Source organism: Centropristis striata, chromosome 4 (genome assembly GCF_030273125.1).
Source record: "Centropristis striata isolate RG_2023a ecotype Rhode Island chromosome 4, C.striata_1.0, whole genome shotgun sequence".
NCBI lineage: Eukaryota > Metazoa > Chordata > Actinopteri > Perciformes > Serranidae > Centropristis > Centropristis striata.
Window position 1 is genome coordinate 693,364 of NC_081520.1, and position 26,637 is coordinate 720,000.

A 26,637-nucleotide genomic window follows, 5' to 3' on the forward strand; every position below is an offset into this window, starting at 1 on the left:
ATTGACCACAAAATGACCAAAAAAAGACACAAAATGACCAGAAAAGACACAAAATTACCAAAAAAGACACAAAATGACAAAAAAAGAAAAGAAATTACCAAAAAAGGAAACAAAATGACAAAAAAAGACACAAATTGACCACAAAATGACCAAAAAAAGACACAAAATTACAAAAAAAAGACATTAAATGACTTCCAAAATGATTTGGAGACCCCCAGAAATCATTTCGCGACCCCAATTGGGGTCCCGACCCCAAGGTTGAGAATAGCTGCCGTAGAGGACTTTCGGTCAGTCGATGGCTAACAGCTAACGGACAATGACTGAATTACAGGGACATGTACCAAGAAGGCCAAGCTGAAACATGCATCCAGCTTCTAGAGAACAAGAGTCTGTCCACTGAGTCTAACAGCTATAAAGCTGCTGGTCTCCTCTCTCTGACTCTCTGCTGCTGTCCTCAGATCAGAGGACAATGGCCGTGTGAGAGTTACTGCTAACCGCTGAAGTGTGTGTGTGTGTGTGTGTGTGTGTGTGTGTGTGTGTGTGTGTGTGTGTGTGTGTGTGTGTGTGTGCATTCGCCCCGTTTCTCACGGCCCTGAAGAAGAAAAGAGGCCTTGTCTGCTTCCATTAGTGACCTGAGCAGCAGCAGCAGCAGCAGCATCAGGAGGCTGGGGGCGGGGCTTCACCTGACAGGAGACAGACAGGAGGAGTCAGGTGGTTCACAGGTATGACAAGGTTATAAGACCTCACTTTCATGTCGCAAATTTTTTCGGAAAAAAGTAATACGACTGACTGCATGACGTTTGTTCAAATTTCAAATCTTTGACATCTCAACATATGGTGTTTTTTGTTATTTCTGGAAAAGCCACCCTACTACATGTATCAACAGACTATAATAAGACCATTTACATTTTTTATGATTTTTTTCCCACAAATTTTCATGCTTTACATGCTATGGCAGGGGTGGGCAACTGGAGGCCCGGGGGCCAGATACGGCCCTCACCCTCACTTGAAGTGGCCCTCAGTACAACTACATGCATTTGAGCATGAAATCTTAAAAATGCAGTGAAAAAATTAATGTTGGTCTGCTGTTCTTGCATTAAAAAAAAAAAAGAAATCACAGTAAGTGGTTATTTTCTATTTGCTTCAAACTTTTTGTATTCCTATGTATACTGTTAAACATGCATTTGAGCATGAAATATGATAAGTTACTGCACTGTAAACATATTTAAAATGTCAGTTTCATCATATCTGGTGAAGTGCACGGTCCTATATGTGGCCCTGTGGTAGTCAACATGAAACATTGTGGCCCCCTGCAGTATTTAAGTTGCCCATACCCGTGCTATAGTATGTTTGTTTTGTTTTTTTCAAATTTTAATTTTTTGAAATCTCAAAATTCTACTTCTTCAAATTTTACTACATGTATCAACGGACTATAATAAGACCAATTTGAGAGTATCAGGGCATTTAAAATTTTTATGATTTTTTCACCAAAAATGTCGACATGCTATACTAAAGCATTGTTTTTAGGAACAAAGAATGGATATTTACTTTTGAAACCATGGGCGCCTAAAATAGCTTCTCCCACGTACCAATTAGCTTTTAAAGCCTTTCAGTGTGTTTTTAGACTCCTGTTGAACCTGGAAATGCACCTACTATGCTTGTTTTTTTACAGGTTTGCCCTCAATTCACTCTAAAAGCAGCATGGAAGCAGAGAAGAGAAGAAGAAGAGTCAGATCAATAACAACAGACAGCAGTTCAGATCTCCAGAGGTAGAAATACAAAGAAAGAGAGAAATTAAAAGGTTTCAAAAGGAAGAAAACAGTAAATGTGAAGAGCTCAAAAGCCACCAACTAGAAAACACAAACAGGGGTAATATTATATTACTTTATTTATCTTTTGTACAATGTAATTACAATACAAATATGTAGGTTTAAATACAAAAATTCTGTAAATAAAGATTAAAAATAAATTCCACTGGTTTGCTTTGTTACCATCACTAAACTATGGTTTTACAATCAAGTTTATGAGGTCATTTAGTTTGCTTTAACGCGGAACACAATTAACCTACATTTATAATTTGGAGGGCGTGCAAACAAGAGTCGAGGGCTAAAATATATTTTCGATGAAATAAAAGCATTGATTTCATGAGCGAACCAGTCCGGTCTGGTGGTGAGGAGGGCACAGAGACGTCTGGTTTGTTTTTCGGTGGGGAAGAAATATTGGTTTGTCCGAAAATAAAGGACAGAAAACCCGAGACGGGATAAATCAGGTCGGTGGCACATCAGTTTAAGTTCTCTGTGAGAAGGCAGCCTGTCGGACAGGAAGAGAGCTAACACGCTAATGAATACGCTGTGGGGAGTTAATGAGCAGGAAACCTAATCAGTGGCAGTCCATATATGTCCATATCCATATATGTCCATATCCATATATGTCCATATCCATATATGTCCATATCCATACAGTTCATTCCTCAGGAACACACCAGGAGCGTTACCGTTTCTGGTAACACTTTACTTGAAGGTATCGTCATAATAGTGACATGATACTGTCATAACTGTGACATGACACCATCATAAACGTGTCATAAACATTATGTCAATGTCATAAACGTTTATGACTGCTGTCATTAAGTGTCATTCGGTTTTTGTCATGACAAGTTGACATTCCTTGGGTTGTCTTGATTATGACAACTTGACTTTAATCAAAGTGACATTACTACAAAATGGCAACTTGACATAAACAAAATATGTTTCTATATTTGTGTTTATGGCAAGTTGGCATAATGATTATTATAATAATTCTAGCAGTTTTGGGTATCTTGTCGGTATTCTGTCAAACATCTATGACCAAGTGCTAGAATTGATCTGTAACCTTGCACATCTAATTATAATAATCATTATGCCAACTTGCCATAAACACAAATATAGAAACATATTTTGTTTATGTCAAGTTGCCATGACAAAGACATTTTGTGGTAATGTCACTTTGATTAAAGTCAAGTTGTCATAATCAAGACAACCCAAGGAATGTCAACTTGTCATGACAAAAACCGAATGACACTTAATGACAGCAGTCATAAACGTTTATGACATTGACATAATGTTTATGACACGTTTATGATGGTGTCATGTCACAGTTATGACAGTATCACCTGTCCATTACATGAAAAACAGTCCTGCTTGGTAATGTTGCGCCTTCTTTAAGCTGCGAGTTAAAACACAGAAAGCTTTTGACTCTATAGGGAGTTGCACATACTTATGAGACTGCAATTATATAATAAGCAACATGTTGATTGTGAGGTTTCAGGAGCTGAGGAACATGATGCAGACGAGTTGTTGGCTATGATCAATGTGTCTTTAAACACACACACACTGTTTCTCACTCTGATCTCTTTTATCTTTTCTTCAGACTTCCTCCATCTCATTTTTTAAGGTATGATTCCGTTCTCTCCTTCAGTCTCTCACATACTGTTGTCCTTCCTTCTTTCCTCTAGCATCTATTCTTCTTCTGCTCTATCAGTCACACAGTGTTGGCCAGTAATGCATTACTAGTTGCACATTACAGTAAAAATATTACGTGTATAACACCCAGTAATAAGTAGTGCAACAAATTACTAAAAAAAATTACTTCCTCTAAAAAAAACTTACATGGTTACAACCATACCAATTCCAAAAAAGTTAAATTGTTATTTACTGTTTTGTCCTCTGAATCCTCAGTCTGTTAACAGATCATAGGTTATGAAAGTTTCCATTAAAATAAGTGAGCAAAACAATGTTTAAAATTGTGATATTCTGTCAAAATCACTTAATTCTACATTTAAAATGTTACCAAAAAGAAACCGTTTGGAATAACCAGATCCTGTTAAAAACATTAAAAACTCCTCAGCAACACTGTGAAACCATGATTGATTCTGCAAATATTCACTGAACATCAGACAGAACTGCAGGCTGTTTACACAGAGCTGAGAGGAGAGGACAGGAGGGGTAGCCATGATTGTGCTGGTTCCATTGAGCTGCAGGACTTATAGATTACAGTGAAATACAAGGCCACAGCGGGTAAAATGTGAAAATGGTCGCACTCTAAATACATTTTAGATAATGTCCCCACTATTTTGGAATTGGGATTGTACCAATGTTGTGAGCTATAACAGAATATTTTGAATATTTAGTCATATAAAAAGTAGTGTGAAGCGTGAAGTAAAAATAATACTTTGAGTCATAATTTACATTTCTTGTGTAACAAGCTCAACACTGCAATCAAATGTCTTAATAAATCTGTATCCAAATGATATCCTTCATTTTTCTGTTTTTCTGTTTTTTTGCCGTCTGTCTGCTCATGTTCCTCTTCTCTTCTCACCTTCATCATCAATACCAGAACCTGTAGGAGTGCAGTACTACTGGACAGAGTAGTACACTAGAGGTGAATACACAATCATACTGTACGTGATGAAACTTTACCCCGTGTTTGAACACATAAAAGGATTATGAATGTTGGAATGTAGTGCATTATTTTTTAACCAGTTGCACAGTGTTGTATCGCATTTCCACTGAGTTGTTAAAGTTCCTTGGGTTGGTCTGGAGGAGATGGAGTCCTTGTGCTGTATAGTCCAGAGTGTCTGTGTGCTGGATATCCTGAAGGGGGTCCTCATGCCCCACTAACCCTGGAAAGTTGCTTTAGCAAAGAAGGGAAATGGGCTCATTGACTCCATTGGCCTTTATATCTGAGGGATAACAGGTGGAAGAAACATGCCGCTATATACACTTACTTTCTCACATGTGGTACTGTTGAATGCCAGCCCTGGCTATTTGGTTCCTGTTACATGACTCGGTTTCCCATAATGCTTTGCTCTTGGCCAGTCACACCTATTTCCTGTCTGCTACCTGTAGTTTCCCTACTCTTTAAGGTTCAACAAAAATAAATATAGGGGATGAAAAACAACACGCTCCTGAAACACTGCTTTAAAAATTTGATTTTTAAGTATATATAACTTGTTAAAATAAAAATGAAGTACAATAAATAAAATAATTTGGCCATAAATCTCTACTATTAGTCAGTAAGTCCTTTTGGGTTGGTAGAGTTGGGCCTCATATCATTGGCTAGTCCTTTCAGGTATCCAAACGTTTGCCGTGCTGGGCTAAGGTCAGCAGCAGCATGTGATCATCAGTCAACAAGTCAACTCTCTAAATGTCTTGCAATGGAGCCATATCTGCTTCATTCTCCACCAAAATCTCCACCAGGAGAAGAAGATCTCATAGGTTTGGAATGCATCTGAGTGGAGTCCGCTTTTCAAGAAAGAAACCACTGAGCTGTGCCCCTCTCATTGTCCTCCATGGGAGGGGGGCACATACAGTACATCCAAGGACTGCAGCAAGTAAAGTAAAGCCAGAGTGGAGGAGTGAAAGAAGGGGAGGTGGGGTGGAGAGGGTGGAGTGGAAGGAGTCAATCCATCAAGTCTAGTTAGCTAGAGACCTGATCTTCCAATGGCAGCCCAGCAAACTTCCTCCAAAGCTCTCATGGGAGTGTAAAGAAAGCAATTAAGATCATTATATCATTGACTCCTATGAGTGCTTGTAGCGTGTTGCTAGGCCGCCACAGGACAGATGCTAGGCTAACTTTAAGGACCTGCATCCCGTTCTAAGCCTGGCGTTCTCAGGCTTTAACTCCAGGAATAGAGCTGCAGCTTTGGGAGGCCAACTCTTGCTTAAAGCTCAATCTCAAAAGTCTTTTGAAGATTGTTGGAAAACGGGTTCGCTGCTGCAGCTGGCGCCTTGTTCCCCGGCTGCTGAGGCGTCGGTTTGGCCTCCAGTGCCGCCCACTTGGCCTCAAAGCGATCATCGTCTTGGGAATCGCTGGCTGGCGGAGCTGTTAGCTGGCTGCCCTCTGGGGGCCAGCTGCTACTGCTGCCACCGTTCCCGCCACTGTTGGAGGTCCCATTCTGGAGGGTCATAAGGGCGCTGCTGTGTGGCGGGAGGCCATTAATGGCTGTTGATAATGGCGGAGTTGAAGAGAATGGCGGTGTGGAAAACCCTCCAGGATGCCCAACTGCACTAGGAACTCCTGGGTAAGAATGGTGCGGCCCGGCCATCCCAAGGGTCCCCACTTTGGGTCCTCCCACGGCTGACCCCATGACCCCACTCGCCCCAGATGAGCCGGTCGCAGTGCAGAAGACGTTAGCCACCATTTGCGATGGCGTGATGCCTACCACGGGCACGCTGGCGTTGGGATATGTCATACTGCTGGCCAGGCCTGGCATGTAGGTCTGCATGGGCACAAACGCCGGCTGGACAGGCTGGCTGGCGAACATTCCCACAGGAGCGGGGGTGGAATCAAAAGCCAAGGGGAATGGTTGCATGGAGCTTGGAAGGGAGCCTGGGGGTCCAGGGAGGGAGGGCTGGATCATGGAGGCTCCAGACATGCTCGGACCGGACATTGTTGGAATGGACATGGAAGGTAGAGACATAGGGGGGCCGGACACCGGTGGGCCGGGTATTAGAGGAACTGATGATATTGACATGGGTGGGAGGGGCATCGGCGCTGGACCTGAGAGAGCAGAAGGGCCTGAGAGGAGAGGTTTGGACATGGTGCCCAGGGGCATGGGGACAGTGGTCACTGTGGCAGCAGATATGACTGCCTGAGTGGACATCTGCTGACTGGACATGGAGGGGGGTCCAGGGATGGTGGGGATGATGGTGGGGCCTGGGGGAGGCGTCTGTTGGGCCTTGACGGCCTTGGAGACCTCCTCCAGCCATCTCTCGGCCTCAGAGGGTGTGCGCCTGTGTCCACTTTGCATCTGCATCTGCATCTGCATCTGCATCGCCACGGAAACTGGAGGAGGAGAGTGGAGGGGAGGGTCCGACTGCACCCAGGAGGAATTACCTAGAGGGATACAGTTTAAGATTTAGAATAAAAGTCAGAATTTGCCCACCACTGACATTCAGTTCAGAGTGTGCACCAATTAAAGGCACACTATGCAGGAATTGTCGCTTATTGTTTGTAAACACAACCCCCAAACTTGGCCCTTGATCAGAAATAACCCGAACACAGCAAAAATAATGAGATAATAAAAAAATACAGGCAGTGGATAGAGTCTCTCTTGTTACAAAATTGATGATTAAGAGGGATTTTTTGCACAAGTCTATACGTTGTTGTTGTTTTTTAATCCTGCATAGTACACCTTTAAACATGGATGTGATGCAGTGTTTCTTACCCTGCAGGGGTCCGGGTGGAGGAGGCAGGGCAGGGGGCACCGAGCAGGCTGGAGGACCATTCGCAGACAAAGTGGGATTGCAGAAGAGTTCCTCCGACGGATTGGTGAAGGAGTTGTTGATCTGACTACACAGAGCGTTGATACTACTGTCTCCCTCACATGGCAACCCCATTTCCATCTCTGGTACTAGCAAGAAAGGGACAGACAGGGGAGGAGAGGAGGGGAAGGAGAGAAATGGAGAGAATAATGACAAGAGGATGAAGATGATTGAATAGAGGGACAAACAAACAAAAACAGGAATAAAAAAGATTTATTCATTTATTCATTCATTCATTTATTCACAGATCCAGTAGCACAACATGAAGACTGACCTAAAAAAGCATCAAAAACACAAGATTCTCAAGACAAACATGGCATTGTGCTAATCCGGATCTTCTCCAGTTCTTAGTCAGTCACAAGAATGTCTACAGGCCAGGCTGCTCTGTGGGAACTACTGTAACATTACAATGCATGTATATATATATAATATAATGCCTGTTATGTCTCTGCTGGTGTGTCCTGTGCATTGGGACGACTCAGACTGAGGTGAATGTGGTTTATCTCATCTGTGTTTTGAAACGGACTGTAACTGATCGGACCAGTGGGGATTAGGCAGCAGAATGTTTGACTTTGCTTTAGACTACAGCTTTAAACCTCTCCTGCACACACCGCAAGATATAAATAGATATAATATCTAATTCCCTGTTCCTTGTCCCCTGGTCTCTCTCTCACTACTGAGACAGAGGAATGTTGTTCCTTCCTCTATTCGCCCTTTCTCTCCTCTTTCCCATTCATGCTCTAATGGCACAGTTGTCCAAAAACACTTAACAAAGAGGAACTTGATGACATTTTCATCATCCATCTGGTTGTGTATATGAGCTCTATCTGCATCTATCTCTGTATTTCTGCATGCTAATGGATCAATCACCCTAAAATCAGTTGGTATATTTCTGACAGAATGCTGAAGGACCTTTCATGCTCAATCTTTGATAAACCTGTTTTATTAATTGTTTTTTTGACTCCTCACTTCCAGTTGAGGCTGCAAGTCGTCAACAGCTGCTTCAGGAACATTTCCAGCCATCAGCTAAGTTAAAAAGCCTCGTCTAGTCTGTCCAGGACACATTTTCTCCGATGCAATGCATCACAGAATCACGTAACGTTGCCATTACTTTCTGTCATCAACCTTGGTTGAAATATCCACTATTGCTGCTTTGTTCCCCGATATGTTGGAAAACCCAACACCATCATGTCTGGATTAATAATATTATCCAGAGGTGCACACAGCTCAGTGAATGTTGTGTTGGTATGTTTGTTGGCAAGGTGCTAATACAGCAGCATGTATCCAAAATAAACTGAACAGTGGTTTAACCCTTTGAACTGCAAGCCGTTTCAGGGCGTTTTTTGCTCTTTTTACATTTTACTCAATGTGGCCTTGTATTTCACTGCAATATATAATAAGTCCTGCAGCTCTATGGAACAGTGTGAACAATGCAAAAATGTATTTTGTGCAGAATAACAGTTATAATGACATAAATCATAAAAAAGAGGAAAGGTAAGATTAAGATTTAGGAATAAAATGCAATTTTTATATACTAACACTTTCTAAGTGCCCATAAGTGTCATAAATATTGTAAAAAAAATGCAATACATATTGAACTATTTGCATTTTACAAATTCTTCTTGTAACCTCCCCTGTCCTCTCCTCTCTGCTCTGTGTAAACAGCCTGCAGTTCTGTCAGATTTTCAGTGAATATTTGTCACATGAACGTTCGTCTCAGCAGAATCAAACATGGCTTCACAGCGTCTCAAAGGAGCCAAATTTAATGTTTTTAACAGAATCTGGTTATTCCAAACAGTTTATCTTTTGCCACGTTTTAAATGAGACATGTAAAATAAAGTGATTTAGATAATACATCACGATTTCAGGCTTCGTTCTCGTCACTTTTCCATTCAAGGATCTTTGCAAAGTTCAACCTCCAACGATAATGCCTCTTTTTACAGTTTCTTGTTACGATAAAGGTTTATTATTGGCCATTTTTAAAAGAAAACACACATTTCCAGCGGGGTGGTGGGGTTCAGACAATAAATGGAAAAAAGGATACTGAAATAACTACAACTTGATGCAGATTTGTAAATGTCTGAACTCATGTTTGGTCAGGTCTGTCTGCAAGACGACAAGCTTTTAAAATGTTTATTTCCAAAGTTTGGATCAGCCCTATGGTGCTGTGTAAGTGATGAGTGCACTTAGTTGTTTCACATGCAGAGGAATGAATGTATAGGAGTGGGATTAAAGTCAAGTGGATGAACATGTTCACCACAAAAGGGTCCACTGAGGGTCAAACCCCAAACCTTTACAAGGCCCCTCTTCTAATATCTCTCTCATCTTTGTGTATTGTGAGCTACAGACTGAGTTCTATCGGGGGGCAGAGGGCCGGGGGCATGTGTAAGGTCTCTCATTAAAGATCTCTCTGTGCTTTGTTCTGCAGAGACTGACCCTGTGATCCTGCTCTTGTCAAGGTCCTGCAGAGTTCAGAAGCACTCTCAGCTTCACACGTGTGTCTATATGTGTGTGTGTGTGTGTTTCTCTCAGTGCAGTAGCAGGTTCAGGGCTAGCTGAGGGCTAGCTGAAGGCTAACCAGCACAGCTGATTGGCCCACAGATCAATACACACATTGTTCAGAGAGTCACAAGGGAGCAGAGAGGCATCGTGCATCTATCTGTGTGTGTGTGTGTGTGTGTGTGTGTGTGTGTGTGTGTGTGTGTGTGTGTTCTTGTACTTCCTACATAGTGAGGACCTGAACACGTTTTTAACCAACAGAGTGGGGACATTTTTGCAAAGTGAGGACATTTTGGCCGGTCCTCTCAAAAATGAGAGTTTAAAAAATTAACTGAAACTGTTTTGTGTGGTTACAAAAATAACTAAAACCAACTAAAATTATAGTGAAAATGTCCTTCGTTTTCGTCTTTGTCAACTTTTTTTCATACATAATGAAGATGGATCAGACAAAGGAAATAAAGACAAAATTTACTGTGACCTCTTTTAATCTCCCACCCAACAAATACCCCATTACAAAACACTACAACTAATAAAAACTAAACTAAAACTAAAGCATTTCAAAAACATAAATACTAAACTAAAACTGGCAAACTCACTCTAAAAAACAATTAAAACTAATTGAATTTGAAAACAAAAAATCACAATGAAAATAAAACTAAAAGTAATAAAAAATTCAAAACTATTATAACCTTGCTGGGGAATTCACTGTTCCAATGAGGGTCCTCACAAAGATAGAAGTACAAGAATGTGTGTGTGTGTGTGTGTGTGTGTGTGTGTGTTAGGAGGAGACCACTGGATATCTACACCAGCCATCATGGGAGAATAAGAGGATATAAAGTGTTGATCCTGAGTGGGAGTGGGAGGTGGATGTTGTGGCTCAGTGTTCAGTCAGTCAGCTCTCTCATCATAATGACTGTAATCAGCTCTGATCCTGAGTGGATCCACGCTGAGTGGGTGTGTCTGTGTGTGTGTGTGTGTTACCTATGAGAGGTAAGTCAGTTATTATTAATTGTCCTTAGTAAAAAAGAGCTTTCAGTCACACAGACCATCAGCCGTCAGCAGCAATAATAACTCTACTTCACATAGCTGCTTTTTATCTTTCTGCTTTCAATCAAAGGCAAGTGTTGCTATTAAAGTCAACAATAACACATTGTTAGTATGAAAACGTCATTAAAAATGCATCTAAGATGTGTTGTAAGTTTATTCTGTAATAAACTTGCCCGGGGAGCTACAGTACAGGCCAAAAGTTTGGACACACCTTCTCATTCAATGCGTTTCCTTTATTTTCATGACTATTTACGTTGTAAATTCATCAAAACTATTAATGAACACATGTGGAATTATGTACTTAACAAAAAAGTGTGAAATAACTGAAAACATGTCTTATATTCTAGTAAGCAAAGGGTGGTTACTTTGAGGAATCTAAAATACAAGACATGTTTTCAGTTATTTCACACTTTTTTGTTAAGTACATAATTCCACATGTGTTCATTCATAGTTTTGATGAATCTACAATGTAAATAGTCATGAAAATAAAGGAAACGCATTGAATGAGAAGGTGTGTACAAACTTTTGGCCTGTACTGTACCTGCAGCTCTTCTGTGTGGAGTTTGCATGTTTTCCCGTGTCAGTGTTCTCTCCCACAGTCTAAAAATATGCTGCTTAGGTTTAATGATGACTTTAAATTACCCATAGGAGTCAATGAGAGCATGAATTCTTGTGTGTCTCTATGTGTCAGCCCTGTGAGTCTGGAGACTAGAGGTGAGGAAAAAATCGATACAGCATAGTATCGTGATATTTTGCATGCCGATATTATATCGATTCATGGCCGCAAAAGTTTTCTGGAGGCCATAACGGTTCAGAACATACTGGAGCTACTGGTATCATATGAAACTAGAAGATCTAAGGAACCTAAAGGCACCATGTGTGTCAGGATATCACGTCGGAAAGTAAAATAATGCTGCAAAGTTCGGCTTTTTTATGTTTCATTCAAAAAACATTGAGAGCAGTGAAGCTTGTTGTTGTTGAAAGTTTGATAAAATGCTGCAGTTGTTGTCGTCCAACATGTTTGATATCAGTTCAGTTCAGTTTGACTGAATACTTTGTTGGTCAGTCTGTGGGTTTGACTCTCATTGTGGAGAAATAACAAGACTGAAGTCAGATGAATAGACTGAGAATTTACTCTTATTGGACAAAACAATTCTTGACTGAATTTAATTTGTGGACACACAATGCAGTTAAACTGTTAAATCGCAGTATATTGTATGTCGCAGATGCTTAAAAACGCAATAATATCGTATCGTGACTCCAGTATTTATATATTATTGTATGGTGGGGCCGATACGCTGATTGACAGCTCTACTGAGACCTGTCCAGGTGGACCCGCCTCCCGCTGGGACCGGCTCCAGCTCCCAGAGAGTCCAGCTCAGATCAGATCAGCGGTTCAGGATAATGAATGAATGAATGTTTGCTCGACCTTTAAAGATGGAGGTCAGTGATGCCAAATGGAAAATGTAATAATGCTGTAAACAAGTGGAACACACACAGAGTCCCATATGTGAGGAGAGGCAGCAGTAATGTTCCATGACAACTTTAAAAAAAGAACAATAAACTATTTGGGGATTAGAGACTGCAATCATCTTTGATGTCATGTGTTTTTTTCCATTTACAAGAAATAGATCCCATCTGATTTCACTGTGGAGGGACATTCTGATACCAAGTGTGAATGAAATGTGAATCATTCACCAGGAGGCCAGAGTTAATGAATGTTAGTTGATGTCATGGCCTGACATTAATAACATCAACCTCACATATAACTGAGCTTTATTACTGGCAGCAAAAGCTGCAAAGTGCAAAACATCTTCATATTAAAGTAAAAAAGCTAAAATTCCGCGCCCACACATAGTTAACATGATAATAGCTTTATTCAGTTTGCTGTTTAGTATTTATAATTTTATATACAGTCATGGAAAAAGTTATTAGACCACCCTTTATTTCAATTTTTTGTTCATTTTAATGCCTGATACAACTACAGGTACATCTGTTTGGACACATATAATGATGGTTTTCTTGATATTATTGGTTATTGGTTATTATCATGAAAACCATGAAAAATGTCTAGATATCAGCTCTTAAATTAAACTCTTAGGAGCTATTTTTGTTGTTATCATTATATTTGTCCAAACAAATGTACCTTTAATTGTAACAGGCATTAAAAGGAACAAGACATGGATAAATACAAGAGTGGTCTCATCATTTTTTCCATGATGTATCTTTATTTATCAGATTTCTGATTAGGGAAATTAGGGGAAGATTTTGTTCAGCAGCTTTAGAGGTGTCAGTCTGTGAACCTGCTCTAAATGTTCTTTAATCAGTTTTCTACTTGAATAAACTAGGAATGAAGTTCAGAGAAATGTTCTTGCTCTGCTGGAGTGAATTTCATAAGAACTTATTCTGACACATAATGTGAGTCATTCCATTTAAGAGACCATATCTGAGTGACTGGGCTTTAAAGCATTAATATTTAGTCTGGACACTTCGCTTGAGTAAGAGAAAAAGTGTAGAACTGACTTGGTATGTTATGTCTTTAAACCTTTAAACTTATCGTTCGATATATAAAAAGGACACGATAGGTTTTATATATTGTCATTTAAATGAATGTTTGTTTACATGATCATCAAAACATTTTCCCCAGTTTTCATTTTCGCAACTGCCTCTTAAAGGAGCCACGCCACTTTTTGTGTTTTTTTGTGTTGTGTTTAAATTAATGCTGCAAATGTTTGGCAGTAATATGAATTGGCGAAAAAAAAAACTATATTTCCCAAGCAGCCATTCCAGCTGTTTATATGTTATCTATATATATAAAATAATATAATACATAATATTTGTGTCAGTGGAATGTTTTGTTAACAGAGACTGGAAGTCTATTTAATTTGTTTTGGTTGTAGTCCATTTATTTAAGTTTTATTCTTTTAATATTTCTTTTCCACATTTCAAATCCGATGTTTAATATTATTAAGATTTGAAAATTCATTGCTTTGGAAAAGGAAGTTGATAGATTGAGAGATTGTTTTGCTCTAATGTCATTATAAAACAAACAACAACAATACTATTGTTTATCTTCCTAAAAAATGTGTCATCATGGCAGGCCTAGTCATCGCTGGGATTCCTTGGATGTATTTCTTATGTCTTGTTAAAATACTTTCTAATAGGATCAAATGTACTGCGGTCACGTTAAAGTGACAGTTCAAGCAAAGATGACCAGAAGTTATTTTTTATAAAAACTACCAAATGAACCATTAAGTTTAGTTGAAAGAAAAAAGAAACCTACAATCATCTCTTCAGCAAAATTCAAATCAATACAAAACTCTTCTCTCTCTGACCTCTGCTGCTAATAATCTCCATACAGTCCCTAACTCCAACTCTTCTGAACACCAGTAGAACCTAATTAACACGTCTGTTTCTACAGAATGAGTCCCAGCAGCTGGAGGTCAGGACCTGCTGACCCGAATACACAGAAAGTCAGCAGGTCCCTTCATCACCATTTGTGAGTCTAACTTCAGGAACTTCAGCTCACCAGGGTTTTTGTCCTGGAAGTCGGTCTTGCGCTGCAGCGTTGATGGCAGGTCGTTGAGGCGCAGCGACAGCTGCCTCTTGAAGGGAGAGTTCTTCTGGCTGAGGGCGGGAAACCCCCGGAACGAGCCCTGGCGCACCAGCTGCTCGATGGGCGCGTGGCGGCGAGGGATGGCGTGCGGCCCGCCGGGCTCCGGCCGCTCCATGGGGGACGCCGCGCCCTCGGGCGGGGAGGCGGAGCCAGGTGGGATGGCTGGGATGGCAGAAGGTTGGTCTGGAGGAGGAAGTGGCTGCTTGGTTATTCTGTCTCAGTTTAAAGGTATAATATGCAAGATTTTCCTAAAGACATTGCCCTCTGCCAGTATATTCTTCTTTTTTAACTTGTTTTGCTGTTTTTATAAGAGTCACCCTTTGAGCACAAAGCCACAGCGCCAACAAGAAGTTCACTTTTGTTGAGCCACGCAGGAGACAACCTGGTCTCACAGAAATCCGTGGAATAGCCACGGAATCGCTCAAATTTCCGTGAAACTGACACGGATTTCACTACAATGCAAGTTAATGACATCATATCCCGTGGCTATTCCATGGATATTTGTTCCTATTGGTTTGTTCCAAGTCACGTGACTTTCAAGGTCCCGGCGGTCAGAACAAAAAACATGGCGGACAGTTCTCTCATTTTTAGTGAAAAAAATCAATATTTTGACTTAGTTTCTGCATAAAAATGGATTTTGATCACATTTCTAGCGAGAAATATATGTTTTATTTTCTAAATCTTCACTCAGTGAATGTACATAATCACTTTGTATGTTGGAATAGCCACGGGATATGACTGGCATTAACTTGCATTGTAGCCAAATCCGTGTCAGTTTCACGGAAATTTGAGTGATTCCGTGGCTATTCCACGGATTTTGAGTTAAGCGAAATCCGTGGCTATTCCACGGATTCCTGTGAGACCAGGTTGCATCTGAGCTTCGAGCACACGTTGCCACGCCTCCTACCTTTCTTCTTGTCCTGCAGCTTGTCGTCTCGGTCGCTGCTGCTGCTCTGCTGGCAGGTCGGGTTCGAGCGGAACGAGCCCTCGCGCACAAACGAAGTGCGGCTGGCGTCGAAGGACGCCGTCACGCCGCACTCCTTCTCCCGGCGCTGCTTCCTCTCCAGACAGGCGGCGAAGGCACAGCCCACTGCATGGCTCAGTCTCTCCCCCTGGTGGGCAAAAACAATTAACAAAGTTTAACTGAAAATCCTTTAAAGATGACCAAAAAATACACCTTTTATTGGAGAAAGAAACAGGCATTAATGTTGAAATTTGAAATTTTTGAATAAATTAAACTCAGTAATTCATGCTAATACAGTAAGCTAGTTTTGCTTAAATTAATATTTTGTATTTCTGTGTGTTTTATCATTTTTATATCAACTTTCAGTTTTCAAACTGTAGCTTTATCCAACTTAATTCTCAGCTCATTGGCTGATTGACGTACGGCCGCAGAACTGAACGCTCAGTCAGAGATAAAATAATTAGCGCCAGGACTTTAACGCGTTAATTAAGATTAATTAATTAATTACAAAAAAATTAACGCGTTAAAAAAATTGACGCATTTTAATCACACTTATTTTTGCACGGCGGAACGTTTCTCCCTGGATGAGTTTCAGGAGGAGCGATTATACTGGAGCACCAACTAGCGTTGATGAGTTGAGACAACAACAAACCACAGTGAACATGAAGGAAGAAGCTGATGAGACCTTTGGTTGGCCCCGTGGATGATGGGACATTTAGTTACTAAAAACCAACGGATGGAAGCGTCCATAAGAGCATGGTTGTGTTGCTAGGCAACAAGGAATTCACATATCACCATAGCAGCACATCCAGCCTCAAGTATCACCTCAATGCTAAACATATAGCAGCTAGCGGCTAGCGTGCTAGCTAGCGTGGATTGTGTTTTACTTCAAAAACCAAAGTGTTCTAGTTTACAGAAGGTCTACCTACCTATAGGCTACCTGGATTTATGAAATGTTCTATATTTATAAATATGCTATTGCTACACTTAATGGCTAAAACTGCACTGGTCTGTTGGACTTGAACAAAAATAAACAATATTTCTGTTGCTTAAGCTTATGTATTCAGTCATTATTCAATGGTATACTAAAAATCCATGTGGAAAAAATGACTTCTCACTGTTCTCAGGTCAAATATTTATATGTGATTAAAATGCGATTCATTTCGATTAATTAATTACAAAGCCTCTAATTAATTAGATTAATTTTTTTAATCAAGTCCCGGCCCTAAAAATAATACAAACAGATCCAATAAAAATTCCACGTGATCAACCAAATTCTTCACCACCATTAATCAACCGGCCATCGACTAATTATTCCCTTACTGCCGACCAAATCAAGGTCATACGTTCATATAAAATACAGCCGTCACAGTGAAAACCGGATTACAGTGAAATTATCAATTTGGGATCTCTGCTGCTGTCAAACAAGAGTTGATGCTCCGGACAGCGAACGGCGTTTCCCCCCATCCTCCCTTACTGCCACAGACAACCTGGTCTCACAGAAATCCGTGGAATAGCCACGGAATCACTCAAATTTCCGTGAAACTGACACGGATTTGGCTACAATGCAAGTTAATGACATCATATCCCGTGGCTATTCCATGGATATTTGTTCCTATTGGTTTGTTCCAAGTCACGTGACTTTCAAGGTCAGAACAAAAAACATGGTGGACAGTTCTCTCATTTTTAGTGAAAAAAATCAATATTTTGACTTAGTTTCTGCATAAAAATGGATTTTGATCACATTTCTAGTGAGAAATATATGTTTTATTTTCTAAATATTCACTCAGTGAATGTACATAATCACTTTGTATGTTGGAATAGCCACGGGATATGACTGGCATTAACTTGCATTGTAGCCAAATCCGTGACACGGAAATTTGAGCGATTCCGTGACTATTCCACAGATTTCTGTGAGACCATGTTGGCCACAGCACAGCCAGTCCTGTTTAAGATGGGAAGATATAATATATATGATATAATATATCTGATAGATATGAGAGCGTGGTGGAAACAGAGACAGACAGAGATGGACAGATAACTCCAGGCTTCTGTCTAATCCCTCTCCTAATCCCTCAGGTCTGTGTTCTCTTCCATCCACATGAATAATCCAACTCTCAGTCTAATCTGATGAAACCACCGCGGGATTGAAACCAACATGATTTCATTGTTTCTGTTGCAGTTGTCCTTAAATCAGAACCTCCTCATGCTGAGGTCAGCACAACGGAAAGGTTACAAATCACAACAGCTAAACTTTAAAGATGGCTGCTGCACAATGACTCATGCATGGCACATTATATAGTATATATATATATATATTATATAGTTATTATCCATTTTATTTATGGCTGCATCTAACTATTGTTGTCCTTATTACCTTAACCACAGAGGTGATGCTTTCAGTTTGGTTTTATGTTTATGTCACATGGGAAAAAAACACAACCCTGATTTTCATGAGTTACTAAATCTATTTATTTATATATTTTTTGTATATAATATGTCAAACAATTTGGAAAATGCCCATCACAAAATAAGAAGGATTATATTTTAGTCTAAAACCTCTACGTATACACTTCATAATCATATTAAACTTCATAAAATCCTCACATTTCACCAGCTCGGAAGATTAGTCAACAAGGAAAATAATCCTTAAATTGCAGTTAAGTATTCAGATCCCTCAATACTTCACTACGCTTTAACAAGTAAATGTAACAAAGTATCAGCATCAAAATGTACTTAAAGTATCAAAAGTTAAAGTACTTGTTATGCAGAATGGACCCACTGAGATTTTATATAATCTAAATATATTATTGGATTTTGAATATTTATGCGTTTATGTAAGCAGCATGGAAATGTTCTGGAGGTAGGATCATGTGAACTACTTAACATACTTTTATGTGGTTTAATTCATAAAAATACTTAATCATTTTAAATTGATCAAATGTTTTTCATGTTAAATCTCAACCTAAACCTGAGAATATCTAGTGAAAGTCTGAGATTATATATTAAAACTTTCAGTTTAAATAAATAAATATATATATTCTTTTTAACTTTCATTCCATATACACTACCGGTCAAAAGTTTTAGAACACCCCAATTTTTCCAGTTTTTTATTGAAATTCAAGCAGTTCAAGTCAAATGAACAGCTTGAAAGGGTCCAAAGGTAAGTGGTGAACTGCCAGAGGTAAATAAAAAAAGGTAAGCTTAACCAAAACTGGAAAATAATGTACATTTCAGAATTATACAAGTAGGCCTTTTTCAGGGAACAAGAAATGGGTTAACAACTTAACTCTATGGAGTCTTGGGCTAATTTGTCCATTTTTGAATTCTTTTCATGTCTTTGTAAGTCATTTTGTGTCTTTTTTTAGTCATTTTGTGTCTTTTTTTTGGTCATTTTGTGTCTTTTTGTGTCTTTTTTTAGTCCTTTAGTCCAACACAAAATGTGATTTTGAATCTTTTTTTTACTTTCAAAACACTATCATGCTCAATCAAGAATTTTAAATGTTGCAAATGTGCATTAATTTCAGAGTACACTGAGACATTAAACTGCATCATTTTCAATTAAATTCTGGAAAAGTTGGTGTGTTCTAAAACTTTTGACCAGTAGTGTATATTATATATATATATATATATTCTTTTTAACTTTCATTCCATATATATAATACTATAAAAAATATAAAACTTCCTGAACGGCATGCCACCATTATAGATATATATATGCCAGACTATGATTTTTTCGAACGTTTTTTGTTTTACTTTATTGAAACGTTTCAACTTGTAACAGCAGGTGCTGCAGTGATGCAGTTTGCTTTAGAATAAACCTGTGGAGCATGTTTAATGGAGGACAGAGACAGAGGTTGCAGTGATTGACAGCAGCTAGTGGACATTAAGAGGTGGCCGTCCTCTCACCGAGTCTTTGAGCGCCATGAAGCAGTGACACATCCAGCGCCTGGTCGTCCCGTCTCGGCAGATGTAGGAGAAGGCCTTGTCGTAGTTCCGGTCCGGGGCGCAGAATGAAACCTTCTCTATGGTCTGGTCCACGATCAGGTCCTGAGACACAGAGGTCAGAGGTCAGAGGTCAGAGGTCAGAGACCATCAGGTTGGACAGATCACACAACACAGTCAAGTCAATGGAAGTGTCCCAGCGGCTGGATTGCTGGAAATCAAATCACGTCTGATATGGTTTTCTAACAGCATCTTAAGCTCTTCTAAAGGAAACCAGCTCCATGCTGAGCCCGTAGACTGATCCATACTTGACTCAGTGCTTTAGACCGTCTGACCCCATGAAGCCCCTCTCACTCACATCATTCACATCCGCCAAGAAACGACTAATCACACCCAAGCCTCTTTTCATCTCCGAGATGTTTCACCACTCGCCTTCCGTCTGTGAGAGGGTCATTCAGCCCGTCTCCGTCTAGAGTCACTACAGAGGAAACTAAAGGGGCCCTTCTCTCCTCTCTGTGTACATTAAGGGGCCCTCAGCCCACCTCTTTGACTCACCACAACACAGAAAGAGGAGGAAAACAAGAGGCGAGAGGGAGAAGAAAGGGAAGAGGGCTCACACTCTCAGCCACGCACTTCCTGCCTCTCCTCCATGTCGCCGCAAACAAAGAGAGGGGAGGATGAGGAGAGAGGAAGAGGGAGGATGAGGAGGAGAAAGGAGGAGGAGAACAGTCCATTCATTGTGGGCCAATTAGTGAATGAAGGGCTGCTGGTACGAGGTGAAAGGCTGAAAGGCTGAGCAGAGAGAATGAGTTCTGGTACAGTAAGACACAGATATCACTGCACACTGTAAGAAATAAAGTCTAAAAACATTAGAGAATCACAAGTTATTTTACAGATCATTTCCTTAAAAATATGGATAATATAATATATGAATTTAAAAAATACACATCTGTAGAATACAAATCTGTTGTTTTTTTACTTTAATGTGACTGCAAGTAACTTTATACTGTGTTTTTTATACATTTTTTATTATGACATTTAAATATTTATTGTAAGAAAACAGTTTCCTTAATTTTACATTCAGCAATTATTATTTTTATTTTCATTGATAGAATTCATTGTAAATTAACATTCAAGAACAGTAATTAATGAATTCATTAATACTGTAAATATATATATATATAAAATGCCCCATTATATTATTTTACAGATTTCAACTTCTATTTTATGGTTAATAAATGAAATAATAAGTAATTTATCTTTTTTATGGCATTTGTAATTAATGTAGAAAAAAAACACACAAAAAACTGTTAAAAATAATCCAGTAAATTAACTTTTTTTTTTCCCTTTAATATGACGGTTAGTGTTTGGCAACTTCTGCAGCCAGACTTTATACTGTTTATACAGTTGTACTGTTTTTTTATGATTTCTTTTTACATTTTTTAACATTCAATTTAAAGTTTTACTGTAAGAAAACAGAAAAGTTTTTACATTAAGCAATTTTTTAACTTTTCTTTTTACATAAAATTCACTGTCATTTAACATTCAAGACCAGTAAGCAATTAATTAATTAATACTGAAAATTTTTTTAAAATAAGATAAGAAAAATAAGATAAGATTTCAACTTCTATTTTTTAGGGTTAATAGTTGAATTAAAAGTATTTTTTCTTTTTTATGGCATTTGCATTTAACCCATTGAGGCCTAAAACGCCTGTAAAACCTCTGGGCGATTTTAAAATCAGCCCCAAAAACCTGAAGTTTTTCTGGAAATTCAACAGAAGTGTCAACGCTACTAAATAATAGATTTTTCAGCCTCTGTAGCAGATAGAAATGAAATTCAAAAAGTATTTGAGAGCTTATACAAATACTACAAAACGACGTATCTGCTTTCCAGGCTTCAATGGGTTAATGTAGAAAAAAAGATGTGAAAAACACAGTAAAACAATCCATCCAGTCAATTTTGCTAAAAACTTTACACTGTACAAATACATATTCCTGTAGGTGTATTTTCTGTTCGTATGGTTCTTGTAAGGTGTATTTTTTCAATGAAAAAGAAGACAGTGTGTCTGAGAGGTCGTGTCCCTGACTCGGCCAGTGAAAGAAAGACAGCAGCATGTGACTCACAGCGTCTATAGAAGCGTCTCTTTATGCCTCGGGCACAAAAAAAGACTTTTCACCGCTTCTTTCTATTGATGCATTACGAAGGTCATGTGGAGCTCACACACACACACACACACACACACTATGTACAGTACGTTACTGATGGTGGGAAACGTCTGATAAATGGCGGCGTGGGCGTTATTATTAAGGAGCGCCTGCTGACTCACAGATGAAGGCTGAGTCGATGATTAAAGGTGGTGAAGAGGCAGAAAGAAAGAAGCTCAGTGAGGTTTTCACTGTGTTTTAATCAACTCTTAATACGATGAAGCTGCTCACAGCTGGTCACTAACTGGTTGCTGGGCAGGTAGTATCCAGTGAGTGTTTAGAGCTTTGTTGTGGTGCATCTGGACATTATCCATAAAGTCATTAAAGATATAAAGACACTAAACATTGTAAAGGTTCAAAAGCAATAAGTCAAACACACGTGTGTGATTTCCTGCCTCTCAGGGGTCAGTCGCTATAAAAGACAACTAAAGGGGATGTTTTGGTCTCCTCTCCAAAACAAACAGACCAGGTGATAAAAACAAACAGTAAAAACACTGAATTAAGCAATTTTATGCCAGTTTATCGTGTTTCTGGCCGCCGCAGGTTGTCCTAGAACTTTAGATCCAGACCTCAATGACTACAATGAAAACATGCAGTTAAAACAGTCAAGATCAAGGTGTATTGTAAACAATGTGGCTTAAAATGAGATAAAACTGGCAGACCAGCCTGTTCTCCTCAGAAAGGTCAATATAGGTCGTGTGTACGCAAAAAACAAGCTTTTATTTACATATTTCACCGTGCGTCTTGCTGTCGTATCAAATAAACAGAAGACTTTCACCAGGAGCGCTCGAGAGTTTGAGTCCCATGTGAAAACAAATGTAAGTGATTTTAAGTTACGTGAATCACGTTTTTGAACAGAATTTGCGGTAGCCTTGTAACCAATTCACTTCCAGCATTTACAAACATTATTTACTGTTTAAACTGTGAACACCTGACCAAGAAGGGTTCTGCCCTAAAGCTAGCTCTGTGGTTTAGTAACAGAACTCCACTCTGTGAGTGATATTTTAAAAACACAGCTGTACCACGAGCCATGAAACGTACATACGTGTCATAATTTGTGGTACTGACACTGACCTCTGCTGTTCAGGTTGGAGAACATGTTGAGTTGTTTTGATGCAGAAAAGTTTCATATTATACCTTTAAATCAGTGATTCCCAACCGGGGGGGCCCGACCCATTCATTGTTAGTTTTCTGACAATAATTAAAACATCCTATAACTCAGCCTCATGCTTTCATGTGTTTGTATGAGACATATCACTGAATGAAAGAAAGGAGGGGGGGTGGGAGAGGTGAGGTCATGTGTGTGTGTGTGTGTGTGTGTGTGTGTGGCCTCTAAACATAAAAAAGAGGAAAGTGAGAATAAAAGAGGCTCCTCTATGGGCTTTCTGCTCTCTGCTCCATTCTCTGCTGCTCTTTATTCTGCTCTGCCTCAATAGAGCCACACACACACACACACACACACACACACACACACTCCTCAAGTGCATGTGTGTGTCTGTGTTTACTTGATCTTCCCTCCCCCACCAAGCACCTTCAGCAAGAAACCATGAGTCACATATGTCACACACACACACACACACACACACACACACACACACACACACACACACACACACACACACACAGGGTCTAAACCAGCCTGGGAGCACCAGATGCTGGTGGATCCTGCTGGTGGTGCATCAAACTGGGACAGGATGAGACTGTAGCTGGTGGTCTGAGGAGGGTTAGGGTTAGGGTCTAAACCCTCTGAAGCTTCACTATCTATCGCCAAAAATACACCATTTATAGAAGCAGGCATTATTGAATTGAAACTTTTCCAACAGTCCTTGAATGGATCATAGGTTCCTGAAAGTTTCCATGAGAAAAAGTAGCCTGAACAAAGCTTAAGACTGTGATATTTCTGTCAGGCATTATGGTTGGACTGAATGGATGATGCATGAGGAAAGCTTCTGTGGGAAAAGTGACCAGAACAAAGCTTAAAACATGATATTTCTATCAAAATCACTTTATTCTACATGTCTCATTTAAAACGTTGCCAAAAATAAACTAGATCCTGTTAAAAACATTAATTCTGCAGGGATGGGGCTCTGTTGGAGCGAGGGGGAGGTGATTTTTATGTTTATATTGTATTTGTATTATTGCCGATCATCTATGTTTCTGAATGTATGTACTTTGTACACTACCTCTTTATGTATAAACCTCAATAAAAAAGACTTGGAATAAAAATTTTAAAAACGTTAATTCTGCTCCTCAGAGACACTGAAGACATGATTGATTCTGCTGAGACCAACGGTCACGTGACAAATATTCACTGGAAATCTGTTTACACAGAGCAGAGAGGAGAGGACAGGAGAGGCTGTTTACACAGAGCAGAGAGGAGAGGACAGGAGAGGCTGTTTACACAGAGCTGAGAGGAGAGGACAGGAGAGGCTGTTTACACAGAGCAGAGAGGAGAGGACAGGAGAGGCTGTTTACACAGAGCAGAGAGGAGAGGACAGGAGAGGCTGTTTACACAGAGCAGAGGGGAGAGGACAGGAGAGGCTATTTACACAGAGCAGAGAGGAGAGGACAGGAGAGGCTGTTTACACAGAGCAGAGAGGAGAGGACAGGAGAGGCTGTTTACACAGAGCAGAGAGGAGAGGACAGGAGAGGCTGTTTACACAGAGCTGAGAGGAGAGGACAGGAGAGGCTGCAAGTAGATGCAGTAATAATGCAAATAGGTCAATATGTAAAGCACGAGGAGATGTATGTGTAAATTCCATTTTATAGAAATAATCTATCAGAGAAATTTAACTTTCTTACTGTGTTATTCTGCACAAAGACATGTTTGAGGTGTTCCTACTTCTAGTCATGATTGTGATTGTGATTGTGGACTTTATATATAATGCAGTGAAATAAAAGGCCACAGAGAGTAAAATGTAAAAAAGAGCAAATAACACCCTGAAATGGTTTCAGGTTTGTCAATATGATGGTTAAGTCAATATGAAAATGTAAAGAAAGAATTCTGTGTCAGAGTCTCTTCTGGTGCTTTCCTGTCAGGTCAGAAGCTGAGAATGACTAAAGAAACACCTGTATATAATATATAATACCTAAATACCTGTGTGCTGTGTGTTGAACATGACTGGAGGACACACACTTCCCTCCGTGTCCTTATAATAATAATTATAGTTATTGCCATGTGAGCGATGAGCTCATAGATAGAAAGGGAAGAGAGAGTGGAGGATGAAAGAAGGATGAAACAAGGAAAATGTCTTTTCTTACCTTAGTCTTGTCGTCCACCACCCTGAGTCCGTCTGCTGAGACCCACAGCACCGCCTTCACCGTCTTCTTCCCACTCTGGAACCACAGGAGAGGAGCAGTGAATCATTTATGACTGAACCCTCTGAACCACTGAGTGTTCTCCCTCAGTAACCCACAAAAATACACAGTTCATCATAGAAAGAAACTGTAAAAACAGGCATTAGTGTTGTAGTTTGAATGGATCACGGGCAACGAAGGTTTCTATTTGAAAAAAGTAACAATACAGGGAATATTGTAAACATTTTTTGCTAATAAAAAGCCCAGTTGATTAAGATAAAGATGACCTTCATTAGTCCCACAACGGGGACATTTAAAGAATTAGAGCAGCAACGTGGATAGCAGAAAACAATAAATCATAAACAGCATGAACAAGAAATATAAGATTAAGATTCTTTATTAGTCCCACAATAAATAAACTCTGTATTGATTTTTTAAATATGCAGATAAGAAATGATCTGCTGCTCACTTTTGATGAATTTACGAGATAAAAATTTACGGAAATTAATAAAGTGTAGGAAAATAAACATCTGAATGTGTTTTTTGGATGTTTTCTGTGTTATGTTGGGAAGCAAAAAAAGTCCAGACGCTGCATGCAGTAAATGTACTTCAATTATTTTCCAATTTCGCCAGATTAGATTAGATTATTAGATTAGATTTTATTTGTCATTGCACAGAAATACAACGAAATTCAATGCACTCAGGTACTGGACTCATATAAAAAAGCATAATAAATAGTTAATAACGAGATACATTCTCATCATCTCATCTCAATAAATAGTGAATAGAAAAGATACATTCTCATTCTCTCAGCACTTAGTATATTCATGTCATTCATTCACTGAACCATCAATTTAGTGCCACTGTATGCATTAAAACAATACTGTAATTATATAAATATATAAAGTGCAGAGCATTGTGTTAGGTGTGGATGTCAAATATGCAGATAAGAAATTATCTGCTGCTCACTTTTGATGAATTTACGAGAGAAAAATTTACGGAAATTAATAAAGTGTAGGAAAATAAACACCTTAATGTGTTTTTTGGATGTTTTCTGTGTTATGTTGGGAAGCAAAACAAGTCCAGACACTGCATGCACTAAATGTATTTCAATTATTTTCCAATTTGGCCAGATGTTATTTCATTCTTGCAGAGGTGCAACCAACAAACTACCAGCATGTAACCTGATGGTTAGTGTAGTGGGCGGAGCTAAACACTGAGCCAGCTGGCTCTGAGAACCATTCCTCCAGAGGAGGGCACCAGGCACAGCTAATAACACACTCAGCATGGGCCGCGCTAAAAATATGCAGGCTAAAAAAGCAACAACTCCATGTGAGTGTGTGTGTGTGTGTGTGTGTGTGTGTGTGTGTGTGTGTGTGTGTGTGTTTGAGAGTGTGTGTGTGCACATAAGGGAAACAGAAAGCTGGAGCACTGCAGGAAATAGCTTTGAAACCAACAGTGAAGCGACATGAGCCTCAATTTTTGCATAATCCCATTGAGAGGAAGACAGCAGGAGAGAGAATAGAGGTGAAGAAACTGAGAGTGATGGAGGGAAGAGAGGGAGAGCAAAGCTAAATGAGGAGGTGGAGGTCTGGGGAATCAGAAGACAGAGATATAACTCTGGTAGAAAGTTTTCAGTGAGAACAACTGATAGAGGAGATGCTGATAGAGGTGAAGATGGGATGAGATGGAGTCGATCCATCAGGGAGAATGAAAAGAGAAAGAGAAATGAAAGGAAACGGGGGTGAGAGAAGAGGGAA

General features: G+C 39.5%; 1 protein-coding gene across 1 annotated transcript in view; it reads right to left on the minus strand.

Moving 5' to 3' along the window:
• Positions 1-2,893: 2,893 nt before the first annotated feature.
• The window catches only part of numbl (NUMB like endocytic adaptor protein), a 50,223-nt gene continuing 26,479 nt past the window's right edge, over positions 2,894-26,637 (minus strand). Inside the window, exons 4-9 of the mRNA XM_059330479.1 lie at positions 24,842-24,916; positions 19,340-19,480; positions 15,374-15,578; positions 14,380-14,649; positions 7,208-7,393; positions 2,894-6,876 (exon numbers count right to left, since the gene is read on the minus strand). Of these exons, the coding sequence (XP_059186462.1) occupies positions 5,702-6,876; positions 7,208-7,393; positions 14,380-14,649; positions 15,374-15,578; positions 19,340-19,480; positions 24,842-24,916 (2,052 nt within the window). The 3' untranslated portion in view covers positions 2,894-5,701. The remainder of the gene's footprint in view (positions 6,877-7,207; positions 7,394-14,379; positions 14,650-15,373; positions 15,579-19,339; positions 19,481-24,841; positions 24,917-26,637) is intronic.